The 24,135-nt window shown below is 43.0% G+C and overlaps 2 protein-coding genes across 3 annotated transcripts in view; one reads left to right on the forward strand and one right to left on the reverse strand.

The window, feature by feature from the left end:
- Nucleotides 1-78: 78 nt before the first annotated feature.
- Nucleotides 79-8,267, reverse strand: rfc4 (replication factor C (activator 1) 4). 2 transcript variants are annotated; one of them, XM_056415211.1, is made up of 11 exons: nt 8,132-8,267; nt 7,353-7,504; nt 5,399-5,477; nt 4,622-4,701; nt 4,388-4,507; nt 4,100-4,243; nt 3,888-4,008; nt 2,731-2,856; nt 2,556-2,636; nt 2,345-2,458; nt 79-463 (listed from the first exon to the last, which is right to left on the reverse strand). In XM_056415211.1, the coding sequence occupies exons 2-11, from the start codon at nt 7,466-7,468 to the stop codon at nt 368-370; spliced, it is 1,077 nt and encodes a 358-aa protein (XP_056271186.1). In that variant the 5' UTR covers nt 7,469-7,504; nt 8,132-8,267; the 3' UTR covers nt 79-367. The 2 variants fall into 2 exon arrangements, with proteins under 2 accessions (XP_056271186.1, XP_056271185.1); XM_056415210.1 differs by having other exon boundaries at nt 8,110-8,267.
- Nucleotides 8,268-22,347: 14,080 nt separating this feature from the next.
- Nucleotides 22,348-24,135, forward strand: part of mcf2l2 (MCF.2 cell line derived transforming sequence-like 2) — a 101,243-nt gene continuing 99,455 nt past the window's right edge. Inside the window, exon 1 of the mRNA XM_056413860.1 lies at nt 22,348-22,511. Coding sequence (XP_056269835.1) covers nt 22,496-22,511 — 16 coding nt within the window. The 5' untranslated portion in view covers nt 22,348-22,495. The remainder of the gene's footprint in view (nt 22,512-24,135) is intronic.

Below are 24,135 nucleotides of genomic sequence, written 5' to 3' on the forward strand. Positions count from 1 at the left end.
CTAAACTCTGCTCGGAGGTTGCCCTGCCGAGGGGTGATGGCAGAAGTCTGGTAAAGATGACTTCAAGAAAACAAACAATGAAAATATAAAAAACTATTTATTCCTTAACAAAATGCAAACGTTAACAAAGATCTGTTGGTCAGTAGTTACATAAAGGAGACATATGATGGGTGATTTAAACAGAGGTTTCAAAAGATTCTCTGATTAAATACAGAGTAACACCTGGACAGCTGTGGTCTCTGACAGTGAAACATCACCAGGAATCTTCTGGTGGACGCTCCAAACCAGATCTGTGAGCTAAACAGTGAATGAAGGTCTGAAGTCCTCGTCCTGCTGGAAGATGATGGCGCTCCTCTCCCCGGGGAAACTAGTTGTTGTGGGAGGCCTGCTGCATGATGAGTGAACACAGACTCAACATCTGCAGGTACTCGTCTGCACCGTCTGTCAGACACTTACTCACCACCTGAACCAGAGGAGACACAAGCGCAAACTGAGGCTTTATAGGAGGTAGAAGTTCATCTGAATCAGTTATACATATCATACCGCAATATATGGACTAAAAAATAACTGAAATCTATGAATTGTATGCACAAAGTCGACTGTGCCTTTGGTGTATGAATGGTTATGAATGATAGATACATAGTCATGGTGACATCACCCATTTGTTTGTGGACTGCCTTATGAAGCCTCGAGTTTGGCGGTTTGGCCACTGTCATCTTAGATTACGATAGACGCCATATAAGGCTCTGGCAGCGGCAGCTACCTGTCAATCATAGTAGCCCCACCCTGCTTTATGGTCTGTTTGACTCTAAATGACCATCATTTACTAAATGAACACTATGATGTATTGAAGACTTGAAATTAGAGATTGATACCATAAACTCATGTTTACAATGTTTACATTGACGTCCATCCAATCCTTTTGTAACCAGAGGAGATGTCCCCCCCCCCCCCCCCCTGTTGGCCAGTAGAGAGAATGCAGGTTTGTAAGACACTTCTGCGCTGGCTTCACTCGGCAGAACCAGGGGTTGCCATCTGGTTTGAACGTTAGTCAGGTGGCTCCTTGAATATGAATGGGTGAATGACATGTCGGGTAAAAGCGCGTAACCATTTCAACCATTGCTAAAATCTAGATATTGCTCATCAGGCTCGCCCAGGTAGTCTGTGTTACAGATGTGACACGCTGTTCTGGCATACACCAATTACTTTACATTGCTTAGGCACCTCTGATTTGCTTTAAAACCCGTATTAAGTTCATCCGTGTATCATCACCCACGTTCATTTAATGAAACTTTGATTTGTAAAACACTAATAAACTAGAATGGGCACTCGGTAGAGCGCATACCTTCGCATATCACAAGATTGGGCATTGAATTATGAACATTTTGGCATTAGTTGCATGCCAATTGGACACAAATGTATCGTGCTATGGTAAAAAAAAGATTTTGACCTTTCCATGACCTTGACCTTTGACCCGATTGATCCCAAAATCGAATCAACTGGTCCCCGGATAATAACCAATCATCCCACTAAATTCCATGCGATTCGGTTCAATACTTTTTGAGTTCTGCGAATAACATGCATACAAATAAATAAATAAATAAATACACGGCGATCAAAACATAACCTTCCGCATTTTCAATGCGAAGGTAACAATGAGCATCGTTGAAGCACCTGGGGAGCAACTTGGAGTTCAGTCGCTCAAGGACACATGGACATGTGGAAAGGAGAAGGAGAATGTCAACTATTGGGAACAGGTTTAACATTCAACTAATCCTAAACCTGGCTGTGTGTTCGTGAACTCAGTTCATTACCACTACAGGGCACTTTTGTCCAGTTTAGCATAAACCTTGAAAAGCGCAGATGGCTGTCTTGGTTTAATCACTTTAATATTCACAAACCCGTATAACCATTTACTTAAACCCTGGCAGAAGACTGGCATTGGGTTTGTGTTTGTTAACCGCTTTGTCTTTGCACCTTCCCGCGTCAGACTGCTGTGTGCTCTCTAGGCCTTAACCCTTATGTTTATTGTTCCTGATATTTTGTTTTCTGTCCCCTGGACAGAGGGACCCCTTAACATTATTAACTCCACACTTTTGAATCCGGTATTTAAATCAAGAGAAACAATTACGATGTGCGAATGACATAAATCATTGGAGGTAAATATATGTATTCGATAGGATTAGATACTTGATATTAAAAGGGCTCGGACTGGGATCAACCTCATCGAGACTTCCTGCTCCGGTTTGCTTAGGGAAGTCATAAAAAACGATTTGTCAGCAATTAATGACAACATTAGTAGAAAACAGAACCAAACTGCAGCTGCACCAGAAGCAGCACTCACCGCCATCTTCTCCGTGATGGCTGACTTCTGCTTGTCGCTCAGATCCTGCTCTATGACAGACTCGTGGAGCTGACTCAGGATCTGTGTGGCGGCGTAGCCTTCATCCACCATGTTCTGACGGGGGAGACGGTACACAATATTTTTAAGTCTTTGTCCTGCACGAGTGAGAAGAACGTGAAACTGTGACACTGCAAACCGTCAGAACACCTACCTTCACGGCAACTTCCAGCTTCTCAAATGTGCCTGTGAAGCAGATCTGGAAGAGGTTGTCAATCATCTTGGCAGGGACGACCTGCAGTGAGAGCGAGCGCAACAACAAGGTCACATGACTGCCAAATAAACATAAGTAAACAGTCTCCTATTTGACACAAAGAAGTGCTTCTTACCCCGGCTATGTCAGTGATGGCCTTCTCTGTGATCTCTTTGTCCATGTTGAGGCGTGCCGCACTCTGCAGGAAGGTGATGGCTTTCCGCAGGTCTCCGTCAGACACCTTCACCAATGCCGCGATGCTCTAGATGAGCAGAGAACAGGTAAAGAGTGACTGACCCCAGCAGGACGGAGAAAGGCAGTCGCAGCTCTCTGGCAGAACCTGGAGCCCAAAGTCTTCTTCACTTTAAATACACTTAACACTTCACTTTAAACATACACTTAGTGAAACCGTTTAATGTAGTGTTGCCTGCCTGTTTATTTTATATTATTAATTATTGCACTGTGTTGATAATGTTATGGTTCATTGTTGCACAACCCGCCATGACAAATTCCTTGTCAGTGAAAACATACGTGGCAATAAAATGTTCCGATTCTGAGGTACATTTACCAAAGTCCAAACCATTTAACTATCTATAACATGTCCTTGAGTGGCACGTTTGGGTGCTTTAAAGTAATTCTTCAGTTTCAAAATGTCCACCTGTCTATCAGGTACGTGTTAACTTAAGTTCTTGAAGTTCGTGGCTTTACTCTCAGGCCTCTCAAACGAGTGGAGAAAAGGCCTGATGAATTATATCTGAACTATATGACATAAAAGTGCATCTCCACTGAAACGCGACTATTGAAAACACTTTTTAACCCTTTGTGTACTTAAATGTACAAACATCACATGTGGCACAACATGGCACAATTTAAAAAGGATCAAAACATATTTGGTTATACATGTGTCCTCCATTTACTTTCATTCACACAGACTTTTGTCTGTTTTTAGATTCAGAGGAAGTTTTCTTATCAAGAAGTGAAGGTCACACAAGGAAAGTCACCAATTCCCAAATAATTTCCAAAAACAGACATTCACAGGTGATCCTGACCTGTAGTCATAAACAGAGTGACAACACCAGAATGGCTTAAAGGGTAGGTCCACCTTTTTCCAAATCTGCCTATAAAATGATGTCACGGTGATGTGTATTATAAAACAGTTTGTTCTAGATTGTAATTATTCTTCCTGTTCACACTGGCCAGTTGATTAGCGAGTCAACTGGTCATAGATTTGCTCTAATTAACTTTTGAGATGGAGGAGTTTCATACATGAAGCTCAATGAATCGTCCTCCTACCTCTTTGGTGTACTTGAGGTTCTCCTTCTCACAGATATCCAAAAGGCGCTCTTCTTGGATCTGATTGGTCAGAGGTTTGAAGCGAAACTTGGAACATCTGGAGGTCAGCGGCTCAATAATCCTGGAAAACAGACACGCAGCAGGGGTGAGGACCGGCCACACACACACACACAGAGGGTTTTCTTGTTCGTGTTGGTGATCAGTCAGCCCACCTGCTGATGTAGTTGCAGATGAGGCAGAAGCGGGTGGTGCGGGACTCCTTCTCCATGGTCCGCCTGAGAGCAGCCTGAGCTGGCCCTGTCATGGAGTCCGCCTCGTCTAGGATAATGATCTTAAAAGGAGGACACGGCTTCCCACTGCGAATGCAGCAAAGCACAGTGACAGGAGGTTTCAGCAGGAGGTTGACATTTACTGAGAGAGATGCCTCTGAAACAACGAGGCCGAGTTAAGATGGTCGAGCAACTCTCTGCCTTGTACTGAAGCGATTCAGCCTGACTCACTCTGGGCGGGTCCCGGCCACGGTGAGCTGAGCAAAGTTCTTCACCTTCTGTCTGACAACCTGGATGCCTCGCTCGTCGGAGGCGTTGAGCTCTAGCACCCTCTGTCTGTACAGGTGTGGACTAGAGGCAAAGGATTCAAGCAAGAGAAAGCAGGTGAATGATCAAACGAAAACTTTCTGGTTTTGAGCTGAAACATCCGCCTGCTCGCAGACAAACATCAAAGCGCTTGTTTACCCGTAAAGCTCTCTGGCAGCAGCCAGGATGGTGGAGGTCTTTCCTGTTCCAGGAGGGCCGTAGAAGAGCAGGTTGGGAAGCTGCGATGGAAACAAAACATGGCATCATGTAGGAAGCAACGGGGTACGGGGTTCAGTGCATATGTCGTGATAGTCGTGCGGTAAGAGGACTGGACTCTGACGCATGAGAGGTTTAATTCTTTTCATGAGTTTGTTTACAATTAGAAAAACTCTGAATCACACTAAGCCATCAAACAAATTGACTTGTACTTGTAAAGCTATTTACTAGTCTTTGACCACTCACAGCACTTTAACACTACATGACATCATTCACCCATTCATACACTGCTGAGAGGGGCTACGGTTCCACCTGCTAAATAACATTCATACACACACACCATAGGCACAGCTACAGGAGCAATTTTGGGCTTGGGCTAGCGGAACCGGGGATCAAACTGCTGACCCTCTTATTAAAGGACGACCCCGCTCACCACTGACCCACAGTAGCCATTTACAGCTCGGGATTAACGGTTGTCATTGGCAACCATTTGGAGAAATTGTCAAAATTCTTGGCCTTTGGTTGCCCTCAGTGGCCACTTTATACATGATGACCAAATCAGATATGGGGACAGCAAACATGCACCACAAAACAAATAAACACACATATATATATATAAATATTCAATATTTGTGCTGCATTAGTGACATTTAAATTGAAGCCGATGCCCGGTTGCCAGCTTAGCAGCCACTAAGAGTCTCTTAAGAGTGTGATACTTACATCTGCTCCTTGCAGAGACTTCTTCAGCACTGCTACCACCTCCTCCTGGAAGGCCACCTCATCAATACACTTAGGCCGGCTGTGAGTCACAAAAATCACAGCGTGGTATTTATAGAGCACATTAGGTACACCTGTAAAAGCTAATGCAACAGTCAATGGACAAATAAAAAATAAGAAACGTCACGGATAAAAAAAAGAGAGTTTAATTCTGCGTGGACATATTCATTTACTTTCACTGCCAACGATGCTGGCTGACCTGTTTGGGGCAGGTAATAATCAAACAACAAAAGATGCAACATTGAAACACATTTTCAGAACAAGCACACAGTATTTACTGAAAAGTATCAAGTTGGAGATGAGTGAAAAAGAGCAATGTCTCAACTGCTGCAGCAAACTTAGCAAAGTAAATCTACTTTCACAAAGTGGATCAAGTCTCTGAACTCAACTGTAGCTGCTAGTTCTGCGGCGGCTCGTTAGATAGTGAGGCGTCCGTTAGTAAAAACGTATCCGTCCTCGGGAGCGTTTCCAAATCCTTCCGTTTTTGGTACACTAGTCTAAAACCCGTAGTGAGGACACTCAGTGTAAACCTAGCAAAACATATGCATTTTAAAAGTTGGAAACATAGGCCTATTTATTTCAGTTATTTTATTTAAATCAAACAGAATTGCATTTAAACCATCCTTAGCATTCTAGGTGTAGTGGGCTGCTGTTAAGCGCCCGGGGAGCAATTTGGGGTTCAGTGTCTCGCTAAAGGACACCGTGACATGCAAACTGCGTGGAGGACAGGTATCGAACCAGGACGACCACTCTTTATCTTTGAACGGGACTTAACGGCGTTATCTTTGATCGGGACTTGTCCTTTAACTTCCACGTGAAACAAATCTCAAGGACTAGATTATTTTTAATCTACGTAACATTTTTAAAAAAAATCAAGCACATCTTCTCTCAAAAAGATGCAGAAAAACTGGTTTTCGCGTTTGTTACTTCAAGACTAGATTACTGCAACACGTTATTATTAGGTCTTTTAAGTCCCTCGAGTTAATCCAGAATGCTGCAGAGATCACATCACTCCTGCACTAGCTGCTCTGCACTGGCTCCTTGTAAAATCAAGAATCACTTTTAAAATTCTTCTCTTAACCTACAAAGCCTTGATTGGTGATGCTCCATCATATCTTAAGGAGCTTGTAGTACCATATTGCCCCACTAGAGAGCTGCGCTCAATAAATGCGGGACTACTTGTGGTTGCTAGAATCCTAAAAAGTAGGACGGGAGCCAGAGCCTTTAGTTATCAAGCTCCTCTTTTATGGAACCAGCTTCCACCTTCAGTCCGGGAGGCAGACAGTCACCTCATTTAAGAGTCGACTCAAGACTTTCCTCTTTAATAGTTCTTATAGTTCGGGCTGAATCAGGTTCACCTGGTCCAGCACCTAGAGATGCTGCTATAGGCTTATAGGCTGCTGGGGGACGTTTTAGGATACACTGAGCACCTATCTCCTTTTTGCTCTCCTTATGGACGAATTCACGTCTCTTCGTTGCACATTACTAACTCTACATATTCCCCAGTCTTTGTGCCTCCTGCCTCAAGGGCCTGGCATCAAGTCTCATTGAACCCGCCTTCTTCGCGATGCCTCCTGCCTAATGGGCCGTCCTCATGCCTCTGTGGCCCCGCCTCCTGCCATGGCCCTGCTGATGCCCCTCCTCTCTACGTACTTCTGTTTACATGGATTGTGGAGGTCTGGATCGTGGTCCATGTCTACTACTTATTATTTATAATTTCTGTCATATTCATTGAATGTGTTGTAACTCTGTAACAGTGTTTATTCTGTACACATATATCGCTTCTGAACCTTGGCAGAATCAAGCTGTAACAGCATGAACAGAAAGAGGACTTTTAAAAGAAGGAACAGTCACAGAAGCAGGCACTGTGCAGCACCCAGTCGTGGCTCATACTCACTATTTCTCCACCCATGGGACCAGCTTGGCCTTCTTCTCTGTACTGGGCCCAGCTGCTGCCTTGTCCTTCGGAGGTCTGCTAGACTCGACCGTCGCTCCTTTCAAAAAGGCCTGCATGACTCCTGCAGCACAAACACACAGGGGCCAACAGTCCTGCACAGACAGACATGAAGAACAAAGTTATGCATCACAAACCCCTGCTGGCTGTTCACGTCCTGCAGAAGACGATAAGCTCATCCGTCAAAGTGATCACAATAATCAGCAGAAGCAGCTGACAATTGTCTAAATGTCACGTGACATGTACAACTTTGCCATCAACATAACGCCAATGAGCACTGCACTCAAAGTGGTAATAGTGGTTTGGTCAAGTGCCGTTACTCAGATAATACTAGCATATAGTATTACTATACAATAAAACAACAACTAGTGGCTGGTACCGAGCAGTACCGAGCAGTACCGAGAACAGAGGTACATCTCAGGGCCACTTTCTCCCAAGTGTGTAGACGTGTAAACTGTAAATAAAATGAACGTCGAATGACGAGTTTCTGAACGAGGTGTGGCGGCGAACTCTCCATAAGGACACTGTGGACATTTACAGGCGTCGTTAAGCGTCAGCATTACACGTATTTACAATGAAATACATCAGAGCTGTAAGGAACACGCTAACTACAATGACGGAGTTAGCGGTTGGCTAAACTGGCTCATGCGCGATGAGCCGCCAGCGAGCTGTTGGTTCCGCAGAGACACGTCGCACTCACCGCTGTTCACACACACACTCACACGTTCCTACGGAGCGGCCTAACAGCGATCCGGTGGTGACGGTCCGTCTCAGCGTCACATACAGTCCGGTTGTTGACATGTGCAACAAGCGGCGTTCTTCCCGCTCTGACAGAGAAAGCAGCTTCCGCCGACGACATGTCGCGACATCCAATCAGATGCCGCGGATGCTGTAGTTCAGGCCTATTCAACTAGCGGCCCGCGGGCCGGATACGGCCCGTTTGAGTTTAACTACGGCCCGCAAGACTGCCTGCAAATCAGTATAGCTTGGGAAGAAAAAATAAAACTGACGGACACGCCTCTTTTATACATTGAGACATCTAACCCAGAGCCATTGAGTTTCACTGTTGCCTCAACCAAACCTGTAGGTTACATCTTTATGTTACGCACCCGTGTTGGTTGCCGGTGTTACACCCCTACTGGTTTTCAAACCTACTGGTTTCCCTACGCGTGTGTGTGTTGTGTTCTCTTCATATCTGCAGCGGGGCTCTGTCTCGCGCACCAGACTCGTCACACATTCACAAACATATTGCTGGAGATCTTCAAGCCACCGTTCATATCCATTTCGGCGATTACGATTGTATAAGTTAGCAGTGCATCACAGCCACGTATGAAGAAATACATTTTAGAAAAAATTTAAATAAAAAGATCGCCCGACCTGGTTTCGATCCCTTTCACGCAAAAGGAGTCTGCACTCAAAGACATGCAGTCTGTGCGCTGCGCCACCAGATATTAGTTTCAGCACAAGTAATTTATATATTGATCCATAGTGATGCTTGTTCGCAACACTTTTGCCACACAATACCGACGCATTTTCGTGTGTGACTGTTTACCTGTGGAAATATACATTACTGTTTTTCATTTTTAGCCATTATTTGATCAATATTCTGTGCGGCCTTCACACCCCCTGTGATTTTTTTTATTCGGCCCACTTGCTACTGAAGTTGAATAGCCCTGCTGTAGTTGGTCCTCCTCTCTCCACACTCACGTCTCCTCCCATCGCTTTCTTCTCTTTCGCTCTCTCCTCTCTTACCACCTACTCTAATCACCTTTCTATATTCAAATCATAACTACTTCTGTATTCGGAGTTTAAAGAAAAGGAAATGCCTTTAGCTTAAGTCAACATTGTTCCCCACTTGAGCACAATTGATCTTTAATTGGCTGAATCACCGTCCTGGATGGGCACATGTCACCATTAATGCTCTGCCTGGTGCACCAGCTGCTGTGCCGTCGATGCTGCATGCTTGTGACGTGTGAAAGCCATCAGCAGGCCCTGTAATTGGCTGGCAGGGGGCAGGGTGAGGCTGAGTGCAGATGTCTGTGGCTAATGGTGGTCTCCTAGGCATTCCCTACAGTCCCAGAGGACACCGGCTCATGGAGAGACGTTAATATATCTGCCTGCCATTGTTGGCTCTAAGCAAAATGCGGAGTGGGATGGGCCGAGCGGCTCTGGTAGTACCGAATGAACGAACAGGCAGTCAAAGCATGAACGAGGAAGGATGTGGAGGCTATTGATTTGTTTTTTTGACCCCCGGTGAGACATGCTAATGATGGAGAAACCCCTAGAAAGCATAAAGTAATTTGAGAGAATTAAAAAACAACCACAACAACGTTTTGGTTGTTTTTTCCTATGAATCAAATACAACTAAAGCTTCTGTTTATGGATTCAACGATCCGCCTGCTCCAATCCATGTACCTCGAGTCACCAGGATTTCCCTCATGGACCTATTAACCCCCACCCCATCCATCTACCCTCCCCCTCGCCCTGTGTCTCTCCCTCATCCGCCCTGCAGGCAGGTACAGCAGCCTTCTGATCCATTTCCCTCTTTGTGACTCAGCTTCTAACAAACAGAGCATCATCGAAGCAGCAGCAGCAGCAGTGCTTTCCGACCCTAAGCCTGGGAGTGTCCCTGTAAGCGGAGTGGAAGAAAGGTTTTCCTCACTTTCATGAGGAGCATCCTGTCATATTTCTAGGTTTGGCATGTCTTTAATGCTTTTTGGAGGACTTTCCTCTTTTTTTTGCCATGAGGATTAATGTTTTTTTAGGCTTCTTCATACTTTGTGGATGTTTGCCAGCACCATGAACATGACTGTCTGTGGTTAATGTTTTGTTGTTGATAACCTAATGACCCTTTTCCAAATCTATTGACAAACTGTTTCTCTTCAATATTTTCTGTCTTTTTCCCCTCCATAACTGCCCCGTTTGCTTTTGGTCACTGACTCAAATGTTATTTATTGTCTGCTTGACAAATGAACGTGCTACTTTGTTGTTCACAAAACAGGGGCTGACTGCTTCTGTTATTTACTCAGCTACCTGCTGTTTTATTCCCTGACTCTGTCTTGGTTATCACCTGCGCCTGTTTGCCGAGCGGGATTATTTCATACGCAGGCTTACTTCTTTGCTGACTGGCTGGGAGTGGCATCATCTTTGTCACCCTCTGTTTGGATTTTAGAAAAAGGCTTGGTGAAGGAAAGGAGAGGCTCCACATAAGAATAACTCAAAGAAGAAACAATTATAGGAACAAGAAGCAGCAGACAGAAAAGAGGAGGACCAAAACCCCTCTGATGGGAGGAAACTGGATTAGGGAGCAAAAGGAGGGGATATTGCTGGGGAAAGAAGGGTGACGGGAGGAGGCGTGGCAGCGGAGAGAGAGGAGAGATAGAGCGGCGAGATAGAGCAGGGTGGATGCAACCCACACCCTGAGATGCTGTGCTGGCTGAAAGAAGACGAGATGTCGGTCCAGGAGCTTCTACAGCGGGTGCAGTGTGTCATCACTCATGTCGGTAAGTCGTCACATTTCTCCACTATTTTTTCCCCTTTCATATTCCTTCTCATATTTCACGGATGGTTAGATTTAAGAGGAGCTTTTGGTTCTGCTGTTGGATGGAGTGTGCAATGGAAGATGTGCTATCAGGTTGTACGCTGTTTTTCTGGTTATCCTTGAATTGGCTGGACATGTGAAGAGAAGCAGAGCAGATGAGAGCGATGCAGGGAATCTCCGTCCTCGCATCAGGACCGCTGAGTGAACGGGGATGCAGAGGGATGCTCTGCACATGGGCAGAGGAGAAAGTATGTCATCAGGCTGAAACAGGAGAGCCGTGAAGTGTGATCAGTGTCGATCTTTCTGTGGTTATAAAATATTTCCCTGTGTGGAGTCTATCAGGGGATTCTCTATTATGCCTCATTCATCCACAGGGAATGGGATTTGCACCTGCTAGCAACCCTGTTAGCACGATTTACAAGATCAGTATTTCATAGATTTATAATCCTACAATACCCTATATATTTATATCCTATATAGCTTTCCTTTTCCCTTCTCCTTCCATCTCTCTTTATGTTACTGGCTCATGTTCCATTTCTCTGCTCCTCCATGCTCTCTGCATCTCCCTCCCATCCGTCCCCTCTGTCATCTCCTTTTCTCCCTGCGTCCTTTTTCCTCCACCGTTTCCTTGTCCTCTCCCACTCTGCATCCGGTTCCCTTTCTCCCGGCCGGTTGGGAAGTAGGTTAATGTGCCACGCTGGAGACTGTCGCACAGCATCCTCCATCACTGCACCTTCTGCATTGCACAGCTAGGGGAGCGAGGTGTAGGGGGATGGACTTGTGCAATGCGTAACTATGGAGACTGAGCTAGTGCTGCTGCCAAGCAAGGGGCCCTGCATTGATTTGTTGGGAGCCTGGCTCACACGGGATGCTGCTGCATGCATAAAGGTGTTGATTAAAGCACGTGTCTATATTCACAGCTCTGTAGCACGAGCCGGTCATCCTTCAGTCCCGCGGCTGGTCTCCGTGTCCTTGAGTTGCTTCACAGCTGCTCACTGCTGCTCAATGTTGAGGACTAGTTACATACTGAGGTCAAATTCATGTATGTGATGACATTAAGTTGAGGTTCTTCCAGAAAACAAGAGAGCAAAAAACTAAATAAAAGAAAAGGTTTCAATAAATATTATAAGAATATTATAAGAATATATAAGACAAACATTAATGTTACAGGGGATCTTTTATTTCTTTAACACTTTGATGAATTGGATCAATAACAAATAAATGGATTTAAAGTGTATATTAAAAAACACTTTTATATATGCTTGAAATCATGTTATATTCAGCGTTATATGCAGATCATGTTCTTATTATTACAATCTCGAGGTTAGTCACGTTCATTTCTTAATGCAATGTTCTAAAGCAGTGCAAGAAGAATAAATTGCTCCATTTTAACCAATTTAGAGAGTGAGCTCTACACCTGTCCTCACCCATTCTCATATATGATATGATACATGATATGATCATATAGTGTAAATGATCCAACACCCTAAATTGTTTTATATTTACAATTACAGTTTGCATTTACACACACACACACACACACACACACACACACACACACACACACACACACACATACATACATACATACATAAACAGCTCAAAATGAATGAATACGATAAAAAACCCAAACCTCCAAGTAGTATTCAAGTTTCTGTGAGAGCCTGAAATAAATCACCACTCATCATGTCGCTTTCTCTCTGGCCAAAGTTCAAGTTATGGCCGCTCTGCATAGGATGAACGTCATACGTACCCACATATGTACCCCTCTCGATTGTTCTGTCCTTCCCATCCACAGTGCTGGTCATTCACCAGCAGGGAGCTCACTCGTTCCTGTGTGAACCTCACAGTGGTTCCCAGGACAACGTAGCCAACAGGGATCCTGATCATGGATCTCTTCCTGACTTTAAACCAATGGCTGCTCGTCCCCTTCCCTTAATGTAACTGTTTGGTCCCTTAGAAGAGAGCATGTTGTCCATCATTATTGGAGAACACAGAGCATGAGGAGCTACAGGCTCCTACGCCGGGGCTTTTCTGATATAAGTTGGCCTGATAGATAAATCTGGAGATTGATCATGGGAAGCTCTCTTTGTACTGGATGACTGCCACAGTAAAATAACCACTCAGTTCCTGTTAGTAAGCCGGGGCTTCCTTATTTAAAAAGTCACATGGCTGCCTTATTAGAAACAAGTTGCAGGATGCAGTTGTTGTTTTTCCATTACTATAAGTGTACAGATAAAAGAAGAGACACCGTATATAATGTGTTAATTAGTCAGCTTTAGACGTGCTTTAAGACGCATGCTGTTTCCCCTTCCTACTCCAGCCCTTAAAGGCTAGGCAGCTATAACAGGATATAATATAACACAATACGATATAAGTTGATGCAGTTTGCAGCAGTTTGCAGCAGCAGAATGCAAGCTTAACCGTGGACAAAACAGAGGTGAAGACTCACACTCACACTCATTTTTGATGTATGTACACTTATCGACTGTAAAATGAAATAAAGTTTAAGATTACAAAATAAAGTAAATGCTAGGATCATATCCAGCATTGTGGCACACACACAGTACACTGCACAATCACAGCCCTTCTGGTATCCTTTACTGCACTAGTGCATGGAGACGTTCTACTGTGCAGAGGAGCTTCTGTTATTGCCTATCTTGGTAGTTATTCTATGTGCTGCTTAGTGTTTCTTGAAGGTCTCTACAGACACTGTATCTGTTCCTTGAAGTCCTTCACTCCCAGGACTACACCTTCCGATATGTTTTGCTCCACAAGTTCAAAGTATAGCTGATTGGTGATGTTCCTTGAACGTACTGCTGTAAGGTTCTGTTCTGTGTGTACTCTGTGTCTACTGTGTCTCCTTGATTGTGTCATTCCCTGCACCTGCCCTCAGCCACTCTCGTCTCGTTAATGTCTCATGTCATACACCTGTTTCCATGTCGTACACCTGTTTTCCCCCCTATATATTGTGCCACTCTTTCCATTGTCTGTTGCTGGATTTTTGTCTTTTTTCCGTCGTCCTGTGTTTCGTGCGTTTACCTGATCCTGCCTGTTTCGACCCTGCCTGCCTGCCCTGAACCCCGATTCTCTGCCTGCCCCTTTTTGGACTTTGTTGTTTTTTGTGTGGAAACTTTTGCCTCATTAAAGAGCGCCTTTTTGTTTATCTACACTGACTCCTCGCTTCCTCTGCACATGAGCTCCTGCACCTCGCTACCTGTGACGTTGGCGTGACAACTGCAGCCTTGAAGAAGGACTGTGACTGAAAGCTGCATGGCTTAGTATACAGATTGTTGCACAGCTTTGAGTGTGCAGATGCTTTCTTTCACTTGACAGTCTAGCTCCAGCATCTCAGTGAAACATGAGAGCGGGTGAGCTGTGATTCCTTTAGTAAAAGTGATGTGTGGGACTCGCTGTGTGCTCAGGTCAGTACTGTAAGGATATGTAGATGTATGGTACTCTGGCTGTTCCTTTATGACGTGTGCTGGTAAACACAGCACTAAATTAGCAGCTGCACATATCTTCCAGCCATCTTTATGTTTAACAGCAGCTCTGTCAGACACAGGGTTCTTGAGATTGAAGCATGACTCACTCACTTCAATCAGGAATATCACTCATCCACTCTTTGTGCTGACACCATGATGAACTTCTGTGGAAGAGTAAAATAATTGTGTGCTGCTACGTGAAGCTAGTGTGATCTGAGGTGTTGTTGAAAAACACAATAACCAAAAATCACCTGTCCTTACATCATGCTAATTTATCACATATCTGATAGTGTTTTCCACTGACAGATATCATTTGGAAATAACAACTATTGAAAAATGTCTTCTTGAAATGGAATGGCTTTCTGGTGATGTATACTTTTTTAGAAATTCATTTCCAGGTTTTGTAGTAACATCTCTATAGGAACTCATCTTCCCTGTTCTTTATGTGTATTACAGGAAATCTGCTCTTGCTTTAGTATTAATATGATGCCATCAACTCATCCACCTCTGCACATTCACACCGAGACACAAAAGACCCCTCTGTCCACTTATTGTGGCCGATGACATCACAGCGTCATCAGGATGTGTAATATCCCCTCGTCCCCTCATGCATAATTCATGAATGTACATACGCTTTATGGATTCCTGATCTAAAATGGCCTCTCTTGTCCCACTGAAGTGTGCTGTCAGGATGATTAGTGGGGGGCAGGCTTGTAGATAAGAGCATGCCCCCCCCCCCCACCACAGTCCTGCTCAGTCTGTGAGCTGCTCCCAGACTAGGGGTTTATCAAAGGAGGGTGTGTTACAGGGGCCTCACCAGTGACCTTCAGGGAGAGATGATGCCGAATGTTGCTGTGTTTTGTTGCCCTGGACAACCGAGAGGGTGGGAGGACACTCTGTCTTTGAGTGTAAAGGGAAATCCCTGTTCTTACAGATCGTTTACACCGCCTCATGGTACAGTGAGTCTGTGACATTCAATTCAATTACATCTATTTTGTACAGCCAACAATCACAAATTACGAATTTGCCTCAGAGGGCTTTACAATCTGTACACATACGACATCCCTGTCCCAGGACCTCACATCGGATCAGGAAAAACTCCCAAGAAATAGAAAACAACCTTTCACTGGGAAAAAAGGGAAGAAACCTTCAGGAGAGCAACAGAGGAGGATCCCTCTCCCCAGATTGACAGAAGCAATAGATGTCAAGACTACAGAGCAGCTTCTTTGCCAGAAATAGATTTGTTTTCTAGCTGCAATAAGGGACTACAACTCTCATTCCGTGTGGTAGAATAGCAATAAACAAACCTTACTGAGTTTAGTTTTCACCATGTTTCCCTTCAGTAATAATGGAACGGAGACATCACTAAAATCAACCGACACTATGAAACAAAAAATCTTTAAAACTTCTGCAAATTAATTACTTACAACATTGAACACAAATAGTCATCCTCGACATGTGATGAAGACAGCGGAGGAACAATGAGGTAGAAACCAAAGACTGTAGGCTCCTACAGGATAATGTTTTTAATTGTTTGCTCAATGTTTTTCCCAAATGATGTACAGGTTTTTTAGGAGTTCTATTTTACTCAAAAGTCTTGAATAATAGTGTATATAGCTGGCATAAAGCGAAAACCGATCCCTGGATGCCTCTAGGTTTGTGTTCAGCCCTCAATGTTCCCACCGTCTGCTTAAGGTGGGACAGAAGTTGGGATTTTTGTTCATGCTGGGGGTCTCAAATATTTTCAGGTACACAATGAGTATTGAGTTACACAATAACCCACGCTAAATGTATGGTACATTACTTTATATTAATAGATAATAATTGTTTTTAGATAAAGAGAGAATGGTGAAAACACAAACATTACAGACGCACACAAAAAGTGAGAATTAGTCTAAGATCTATTTCTTCTCGTGTTTGTAAATGACCTTCACTTAAGGTTCACTCCAAATATGGGTTTAATAAATGAATGAATTGAATGGTTAAAATATATTAGGTGATTTTAATGGACTATTTACTTTATTTATATTCTTTTAAGACTTTTGAAAAATCACCAAATAGCTTGAAAGAAAACTCTTGGTCATTTACATTGAGAGATGAGAGCGAGAAGGGAATAAAAGAAGGGATGATAACCATGTCTGATGGTTACAGCATGTTTGGCTTCAAAGGCTTCTGGTGCTGCGCACGTGTTTCACAGATGTTGGGAGCCGTTGTTGACAGGACGGAGCAGCAGTGTCCGCCCTGGTCTGGGTGTTGGGGGTTCATATTGTTAGCAGGATCAGGTGACATCCTAAGGTCCTTCATGAGCCAGAGCATCATTGTCATTACAGGGCAAAATGAGTGAGCAGCTGGTTTGAAGGGCAACAATGTTGCTGATACTATTATTGACTCATGCAACTCTGTCTCCTCAAAAAAGAAAACCCATATAATAAAACTGCTTTGTGTTTTCTGATTTGATGCAAGCTAATTTTGTCATGGATTATTTGCTTTTGCCATATCTCAAATAAGTTTTAAATGATTTCACGGAAGACCCTGAAGGGAGGATGGCAGTGTGGTGACTCGTTTGTTTACTGTATGAGCACCGTACTTATTTATTGCCTTTTGTTTGTCGTGGTCATTTTAAGCCAAACAATGATTTACATGAAAAACCAAAACAATGTTTAAACTAGTTTTGTCGCATGCTTTGTTTTGTTTAAATTGACAAGTTGCAAACTGTTTAAAAACTGCCTCCGTAATCCGTGAAACGTTATTGAGAGTGCAGTTTAGTTGTGTGGGACAGAGGATTGTTCCTTGATGGACCTGACCCCCTAGGTCTGTTACACAGAAACATCTGACCATTCAATTCCATTATTCTCCTATTTATGGTTGTGGGGCGCTGGAGCCGATCCCAGCTGACATTGGGCAAAAGCAATAAAAAAAAATGACGGCTTGTTATTGGATGAACCACCTTGTCGTGTCGGTATGAGATACACTGGGCTTCCAATCAACTCCAATTAAAACCCATCCGCGTCATTATTAGATGTCAAAGCAACTGACATGACAAGGCTACAAACATACTTATTAGAACTCAAACCGCAATTTAGTTTGTGTAAGAAAATGTCGAAAGTTTATTTTGAATAGCCTTCTAACCAGTAAGTTCCCTGTGAACATGGAGCTTTATTTTGAAAAGACACGCAATGAGCAGAAGTGGGGTTTTCTTGGTTGACACAGTGCATCATCATGGAGGAAATACTATAGAGGGGTTTTCTCACCATCAACAACGACTGTAACCTCAGGAGCTGTGCTCTGATAGCTGCTGGGGGTTGGTGGTATTACCCAGAGGACCCCCACCAGCCCCCACTGTGTAGTTATGACGTCAGAGCTGCATTCTCTCTGCTTCCTCTTCCTGCCTCCAATACAGGGGGGTGGCGGTGGAGAAGGGTGGGTCACCATATCCTTGGGAAAGCGTTTGTCTTTCGCTGGTCACAACAATGCAGCTGAACAATAGAACTGATCCACTGGGCCACGACAGAACTTGGATTTCAGTCTGGCCTAATTTTCTACGTGCACATATTTTCTGAGCAGGTCAATCCTGAGCAGATCAAGTGAGCCGAGGTCAAGTGAGCCGACTTGGTGTTGACTGACTTCAGACCAGGCTGGCGGGGGAAGCCGGGGTTTCACTACAGTGGTTGTGTGCAATCAGAGGGCATGTATGGGTCACCATGCCGACGCTTGCAGATGAGGAACTCTATCTCAGACCTTCACAGTCACATAGAAATTATACATCAAGTCCTCCAAACTAAACGAGAATACACACTGTTCATATTTGCCTTCCATGACAACTCATATGAGTATCGACATGAAGCGTCTTTCTTTCGTTTTCACCACCTTCAAACCGTTTGATTGTTTTTCCTCCAAAGAATCGTAACGAGCATCTTTTAGTAACACAATCACCAGGTCTTTCCCTTCAAAAGCACTGTAACAGTAACTTACCCGACGAATGATGAGATTATTTTCAATGGGACTAGTGAAGTGGAAAATCTCTTGAAATTCACTAAATATCATGAAACCCAGTTCTTAACTTGTACCTGAATTCAGCTTCAGTAAATGTGACTGTAATCACAGCATAACCAGCGATTGTTTCCTACAAAAACATGTCCTTCAAATAAGCTGTTGATCCTCTTAGAGAAGTTCACTGGTCCGGCTCTTAGGGGAGGAATTTTTGCTTAAATGTTGCAGTGCTTCAGGAGACTAAATGAGAAAAAAAGGTAGTTCACTGAAAATAATCCTCAACAAATGGACGATGTCCACCTGTCTGTGACGTTTGTTGAAATCTGTTTTAGGAAATGACCATGAATAATTCTCTATTTCATACTGATGCCTCGATAAAACCTACATCAGTAAACAACATTGTCAGTAAGAAGATGAATGGTCTTTAATTGTATACAGTGACCCTTAAAATAGATGACATAATAAACAAAAGTGCCACTGTATGATAATCTATGAAATTTACATTTTTAAAGATTTGAAGTCCTGGGCGTTAGACAACTACAGATGCTTTCCCCTATCCAATTCAGACTGCTGTAGGCCATAAGCATCGGCAATACCGTAAAAAAAGCAGCCTGTTCAAAATAATATCTGGAGAAAACAACAGAAGTTCCTCTCTGCTGTTGGACTGGTGCGAGCAAGGTGCTCATCACTTATTCAAGTGCTGAAGGTAGCACATGAGACGACACAGACTGCCGGCAGGCGGTGAGTCAGGGCACGCTCATGTGTCCTCATGGTGTGGATCCTCACGGGAGACTTTCAATGTTTGGTTCATCATTTCAAGTCTGTGGTGTTTTTCTGGTTCCACCTGGAGGCAGTCAAGGCCTGCGCTGATGTAAGCCCCGATGTCAGCTGATGGTTACAGGACACCTGTTGATGGATAAAGACACTGCTGTTGGACAGGACCAGCTCTTTCAGCCCCCATCAGCAGACGGTCCTCTTGGCTCACCCTGTTCTCCTTTCTCCACCTCTTTCTGAAGCAACCCGAAAATGTCACCTCAATACTCTTCAAGTAGTCTCAAAGAGTATTGAGCAAGGCCGTAGAATTTAGGGACATGTCCCTACCAATGTCCAGAAACTACTGAATTGTGCCTCACATTATCATTTGGATCCAAAAAGCAGAGATAATCTGATAAACAATAAGTCTGTCAACATGACGAAGTATTATGGCCACTCTTAGAAATAACAATTTTACTTTTAGAGAATTTGGTGGCAGGGGAAATCATCTTGCTCACTCAGGATTCATCTAAACCTCACTGACGAACTGGGAACTCTTTTGTTTAATCCATTCACAAAACATAGAAAACATACACATGTGGTTTACAAGGAGTTTTATCACATGATGCTAGCCTAGCTTTATGCTAAGCTAGGCTAGCTGCGTTCCGTCAAGCGCACCGTACTCAACACATTAAAAGTCCTGTGTATTTCCCTAAATGATGACTTTCAACAAGGCATTTAAAAAAGAAAAATATCCTTAAGGCTTTTATAAATATCCAGAATAAAATCCCTTGTTTGTTGTTCTTCCACTTGTGACTCTGGTTCTATTCTTGGCCCATCAGCCAACACTATCAGTGTCACTGTTGCTCGCTGCCAAGGCAACCTGCTGTGAGATGGAACATGAGAAAATCAAAAGGCAGAGCAGTGACACGAAACTCGAGACATTAAACAGCTGAGTCTAGACTCAAAACAAAATCCCATTTCTGTTTGGACACATAGGCTACCTATTGTTAACTATGGATATTAATTATGTAAGCGGCCTCTTGGTTTATGTACCAACAGGATCTGTCCAGTAGTGTCAGTAGCATGTCTAAATTTATATCCATACATCTGCTTTTAAATATAAAATACAGTAAGTGGATGAACTGTAAATCAGATGTCGAACATTGATTACCTTTGTATGTGTGTTTGTCTTCCTCCTGCAAGGCGGCATCCTTGAACAACAAAGCCATTAAGACCTGTGATTTATTGAAGTTCTGTTTTTAACTAGCAGGCCTCTGACGTAAGCAACAAAAAAGAAGCTTAGATGTTGACACTGGAAGGGTTGGAGACTCTCAATACTCATGCCAACCTCTAGAAAGACAGCTGGGACTGGGTCAGATAGTTTGACACCTCCTCATGAACAGGATGTCTCCCACAGAGTTATAAAGGAGGAAGAAAACAAGAGTCCGGCAGAAGCAGGCTCTGTGGTTACCTCAGCTCTTTAGCTACACGTGGGTTCGGCTGACATCAGGGTGGGGGATATCTTTTTTTTAAATGAACCTCCATCTTCACAGAAAGTTAGGTTTAGGCAACAGAACCGCTGCGGTTTATGAAAAGAACTTTGAGTTGAGTCTTTTATGACTTTAAAATCTCTGAAAAAATCTGAGTTTCTTTCTCAGGCTATCCTTTTCCTCCCTGGGAGTCTTTAATATGCATAAACCGATGCATGAACAGATGCATAAACAAAATTAACATTATGCAGGAAATTCATTTTCTAATATTTGTGTGATGAATTCTAGAAAGGGTCAACCCGTCTGTCCAAAAATTGCACCAAAACCTTTCAGAAATTCATGAAACCAGAAGAAAAAGCATAAGCACCGTGACCAGCAAAAGTCAGAAATAAATACAGCTTGAATCTCACAAACGTCTTTGTAGCTAATGTGGGGAACACTTTGTTTCTTTGGACTTGTCTTCTCAGGAAATAATTCTTCAATATCCACAACAAGGTTTAATCTGCTCTGTAGTGATATATATATATATATATATATATATATATATATATATATATATATATATACAGTGCCGCCGCTCCCATAACGCCCACTACGCGCTGTGCGCCTTATATTTAGGCACTTTTTAGGCAGGTATATCACAAAACAGGCAGAACAATGTGCGCTTTTCTATGTCAGGGGGCGGCATCATGAAGGAGTTATGCTAAGGGCACCAACATGGCTAGCGGCAGCACTGTATATATATATATATATATATATACATACATACATCTAGTTCGGTCTGAGTTAAAAATCATGACCTTGATTTTCAAGATAATCCAGTGTCCATTATATTGAAGAGAAGGCCGGCATCTATGATATATGATATCTCCAACACTCACACCAAAACAATCTCGACTGATAAATAGCACTACAGGTATAAAGGACAAATGTGTATTTTCAATTCTAGGATGAAGTGTCGCTCTTATATCCAGGATTTAGAGACTATCCTTGTAACAATTTGGACTTATGTGTAGGACACAGGGCGTTTCCATATGCTAGAATATGACCTAATCTTGCTTCTCTTGATGTCTTTTCAATTCCTACTTATGATGCAGCTACAGTGGATGTATTGTGCTCTCAGCACTGCCGAATGCTTCGAGCGCGCAGCAGCTCTCTGGCTGAAGCCATTCAGCAGACACTGCCTGCTGTTGTGCTGTTTCCATTACACGGCCAGCGCTGACAAAGTATAAAGGCACTCATGGAGAAAAAAGCAAAGAGGGTTGTTCCCAAGAAACTGGAGAAAAAGTTAAAGAAGTAATGATCAAATAATAATAATAAATAATAAAAATAAGGCAAAGTGTCGGAGATGAAGGGCACGTGGCCACACAAGGTGGAGGAACAGCGCATGGAGTTTCTCTCGTAACAGTATGTCATGAAATGGAAAAGCCATTAAGAATCTTTGAGGAATGGGGGTGACATGGAAAGGTGGGAGTAACCAGGGAAGGATGCGGAGGGGGAGGGAAGTCCCTGCTGCCTGATGGGAGTATTGTTGAGGATATTTGTGTAAACGGTGGTAAGAAATGAGCCGCTCAGCCGATCACAAGGCTGCCAGAAGAGGTTCAGACCCGCTCTGAACAAAACATTCACATTCCTCTCTCTCTCTCTGTTACACGCCAAAGAGGAGGGCTTGTCCCACAGCGCCGAGAGAGACCACACAGCCATGAGGACTGGACTGTAGTGTCACCTGTGTGTGGGTGTGTTATGTTGCTGTGGCCGTCAGACTGGACGCTGGTGTAGCCGCTCGGCTCCTCCTGTTTGTGTGGATTGAGCAGCAACAGCAGCATGGGATCGGTGATGTGTAAGTGATGGACATATTGACTGTTTTTACCGCCGGTCAGGTGTGTGTGTAGTGTGTGTCTGTGTGGTTGACACACGCTGTAACTTGTGGAATTCTTAAAGAAGGGTCAGCACCTGGAACCAGTCAGGACATGATACTGATTGTTTGTATTGTTAGAATAGTTTTATCGGGAGCATCTGAGAATCTCAGTCTAGAGGTGGACTTTAGTATTGAGGTCAGTTGTACACAGGGTAGAACTGGTAAACTAAAAAGTAGTTTCTGGTCCTTCTATCTCTCAGTGGTGATAACTGTAGAATGAACATATGTGCACTTGATCTTTTGTGTCTCAACTGTGTTTTTGTCATTGCTATCCAGCATATAGACTACAGCAGTGTTGACGGTCAATATATGTGGTAATAGTGTGTCAGAGGCTGCATTGGTAGTTATTTATGAAAAGTAATACATATACAACACATTAATCGATATGAAAGTCAGTTTCATTGATTTTCTCAGAGTTACAGCAGTGGAGTACTTTCACTTAAGCCTACCACATATAATGACTCTTTTATCAGTACAAGTTATGGGTTTAATATTTTTGTTTCTTATACTTTTTCTATAATAATTACATCTACTATATTATTTGATGATGATACATTGATGTGTACATTACTTTTCAAGGTTACACGGTTTGTTTATTGTCATTTTACAACACAGGGTTGCCCAACGAAATGCAAGCTGTAGTCCTTTTATGCTCTTTAAGAAAAACCACATGATGGAGAACATGTTGCAACTGATAGAAATGGAGCTGATTTTTCACTTTATACTGTACCCTGCTGGCTTAACTTGTGAATTTCACCAAGAGATCAATGAAGTCTTATCCACAATAATACATTGTAGATTATAGATGTAATGGCGTAAATAGTGCAACGTTTCCCCTTGAGATATATTTCAGTTGAAGCGTAAATAAGCATACAATGGTACCTAACATGTGTACTTACGTACAGTTCATGAGTGAATGTACTAAGTTACTTTTCACCACTAGAGTTACAGCATTTAGTTTTTTTAGGTATGTCAAATTCCTGAGTTTTTTAAGCAGTTTTAGCTTCAGAAAAAGGAAAATACGATGCCAGGCGTCGTGTTTCAGAAGATATATTTAACTTGTGGTCGTTAATGGAATGATAGCAAAGATGCAGGAGTGGGTGCTATCATACAACCAACGAAACAACACAATATGCAATATATATTTACTGTATATCACCATAAATATAGTCACTTGATGATTAATTAATCAGTCGATAACCACGGTACTTTCCAGACTGCATGTCTTGAATCATGAACAAAGAGCTAATTGTGCTGTGTTATATATGACCTGAAAACGGGTGAGATATGACATGAATTTCACTTGTAAGCTTGCTGTAAAATAAGCTGTTCCTGGGACAGCAAAGTCTTGGCCCACATGTTATAACCTTATCACCAGAAATCGTGTTGTGTAGTGAAGACTTGATTACTTGTTTAAAATCTAAAATCTAAAATCTGGGTGTTGCCCTGTAGTTGATCTTTTTCCCAGTTGCTATTCCATCCTTCCAACCACACATTAACATCGTCTTTCAATGAAAAATGGAGGCAATAGTAGTATTAATGAAAT

This window comes from Pseudoliparis swirei, chromosome 5, assembly GCF_029220125.1.
Source record: "Pseudoliparis swirei isolate HS2019 ecotype Mariana Trench chromosome 5, NWPU_hadal_v1, whole genome shotgun sequence".
In the NCBI taxonomy this organism is placed as follows: Eukaryota; Metazoa; Chordata; class Actinopteri; order Perciformes; family Liparidae; genus Pseudoliparis; species Pseudoliparis swirei.

Bases quoted from the DNA above. Each gene is read 5' to 3' on its own strand.
- rfc4 (XM_056415211.1), bottom strand. From the start codon at position 7,468: ATGCAGGCCTTTTTGAAAGGAGCGACGGTCGAGTCTAGCAGACCTCCG. The intron at 4,244-4,387 runs GTGAGTCAGGCT...CTGCATTCGCAG, and splicing joins GTGGCCGGGACCCGCCCAGA to TGGGAAGCCGTGTCCTCCTT. The intron at 2,459-2,555 runs GTAGGTGTTCTG...CTCCCCCGTCAG, and splicing joins AGCTGGAAGTTGCCGTGAAG to AACATGGTGGATGAAGGCTA.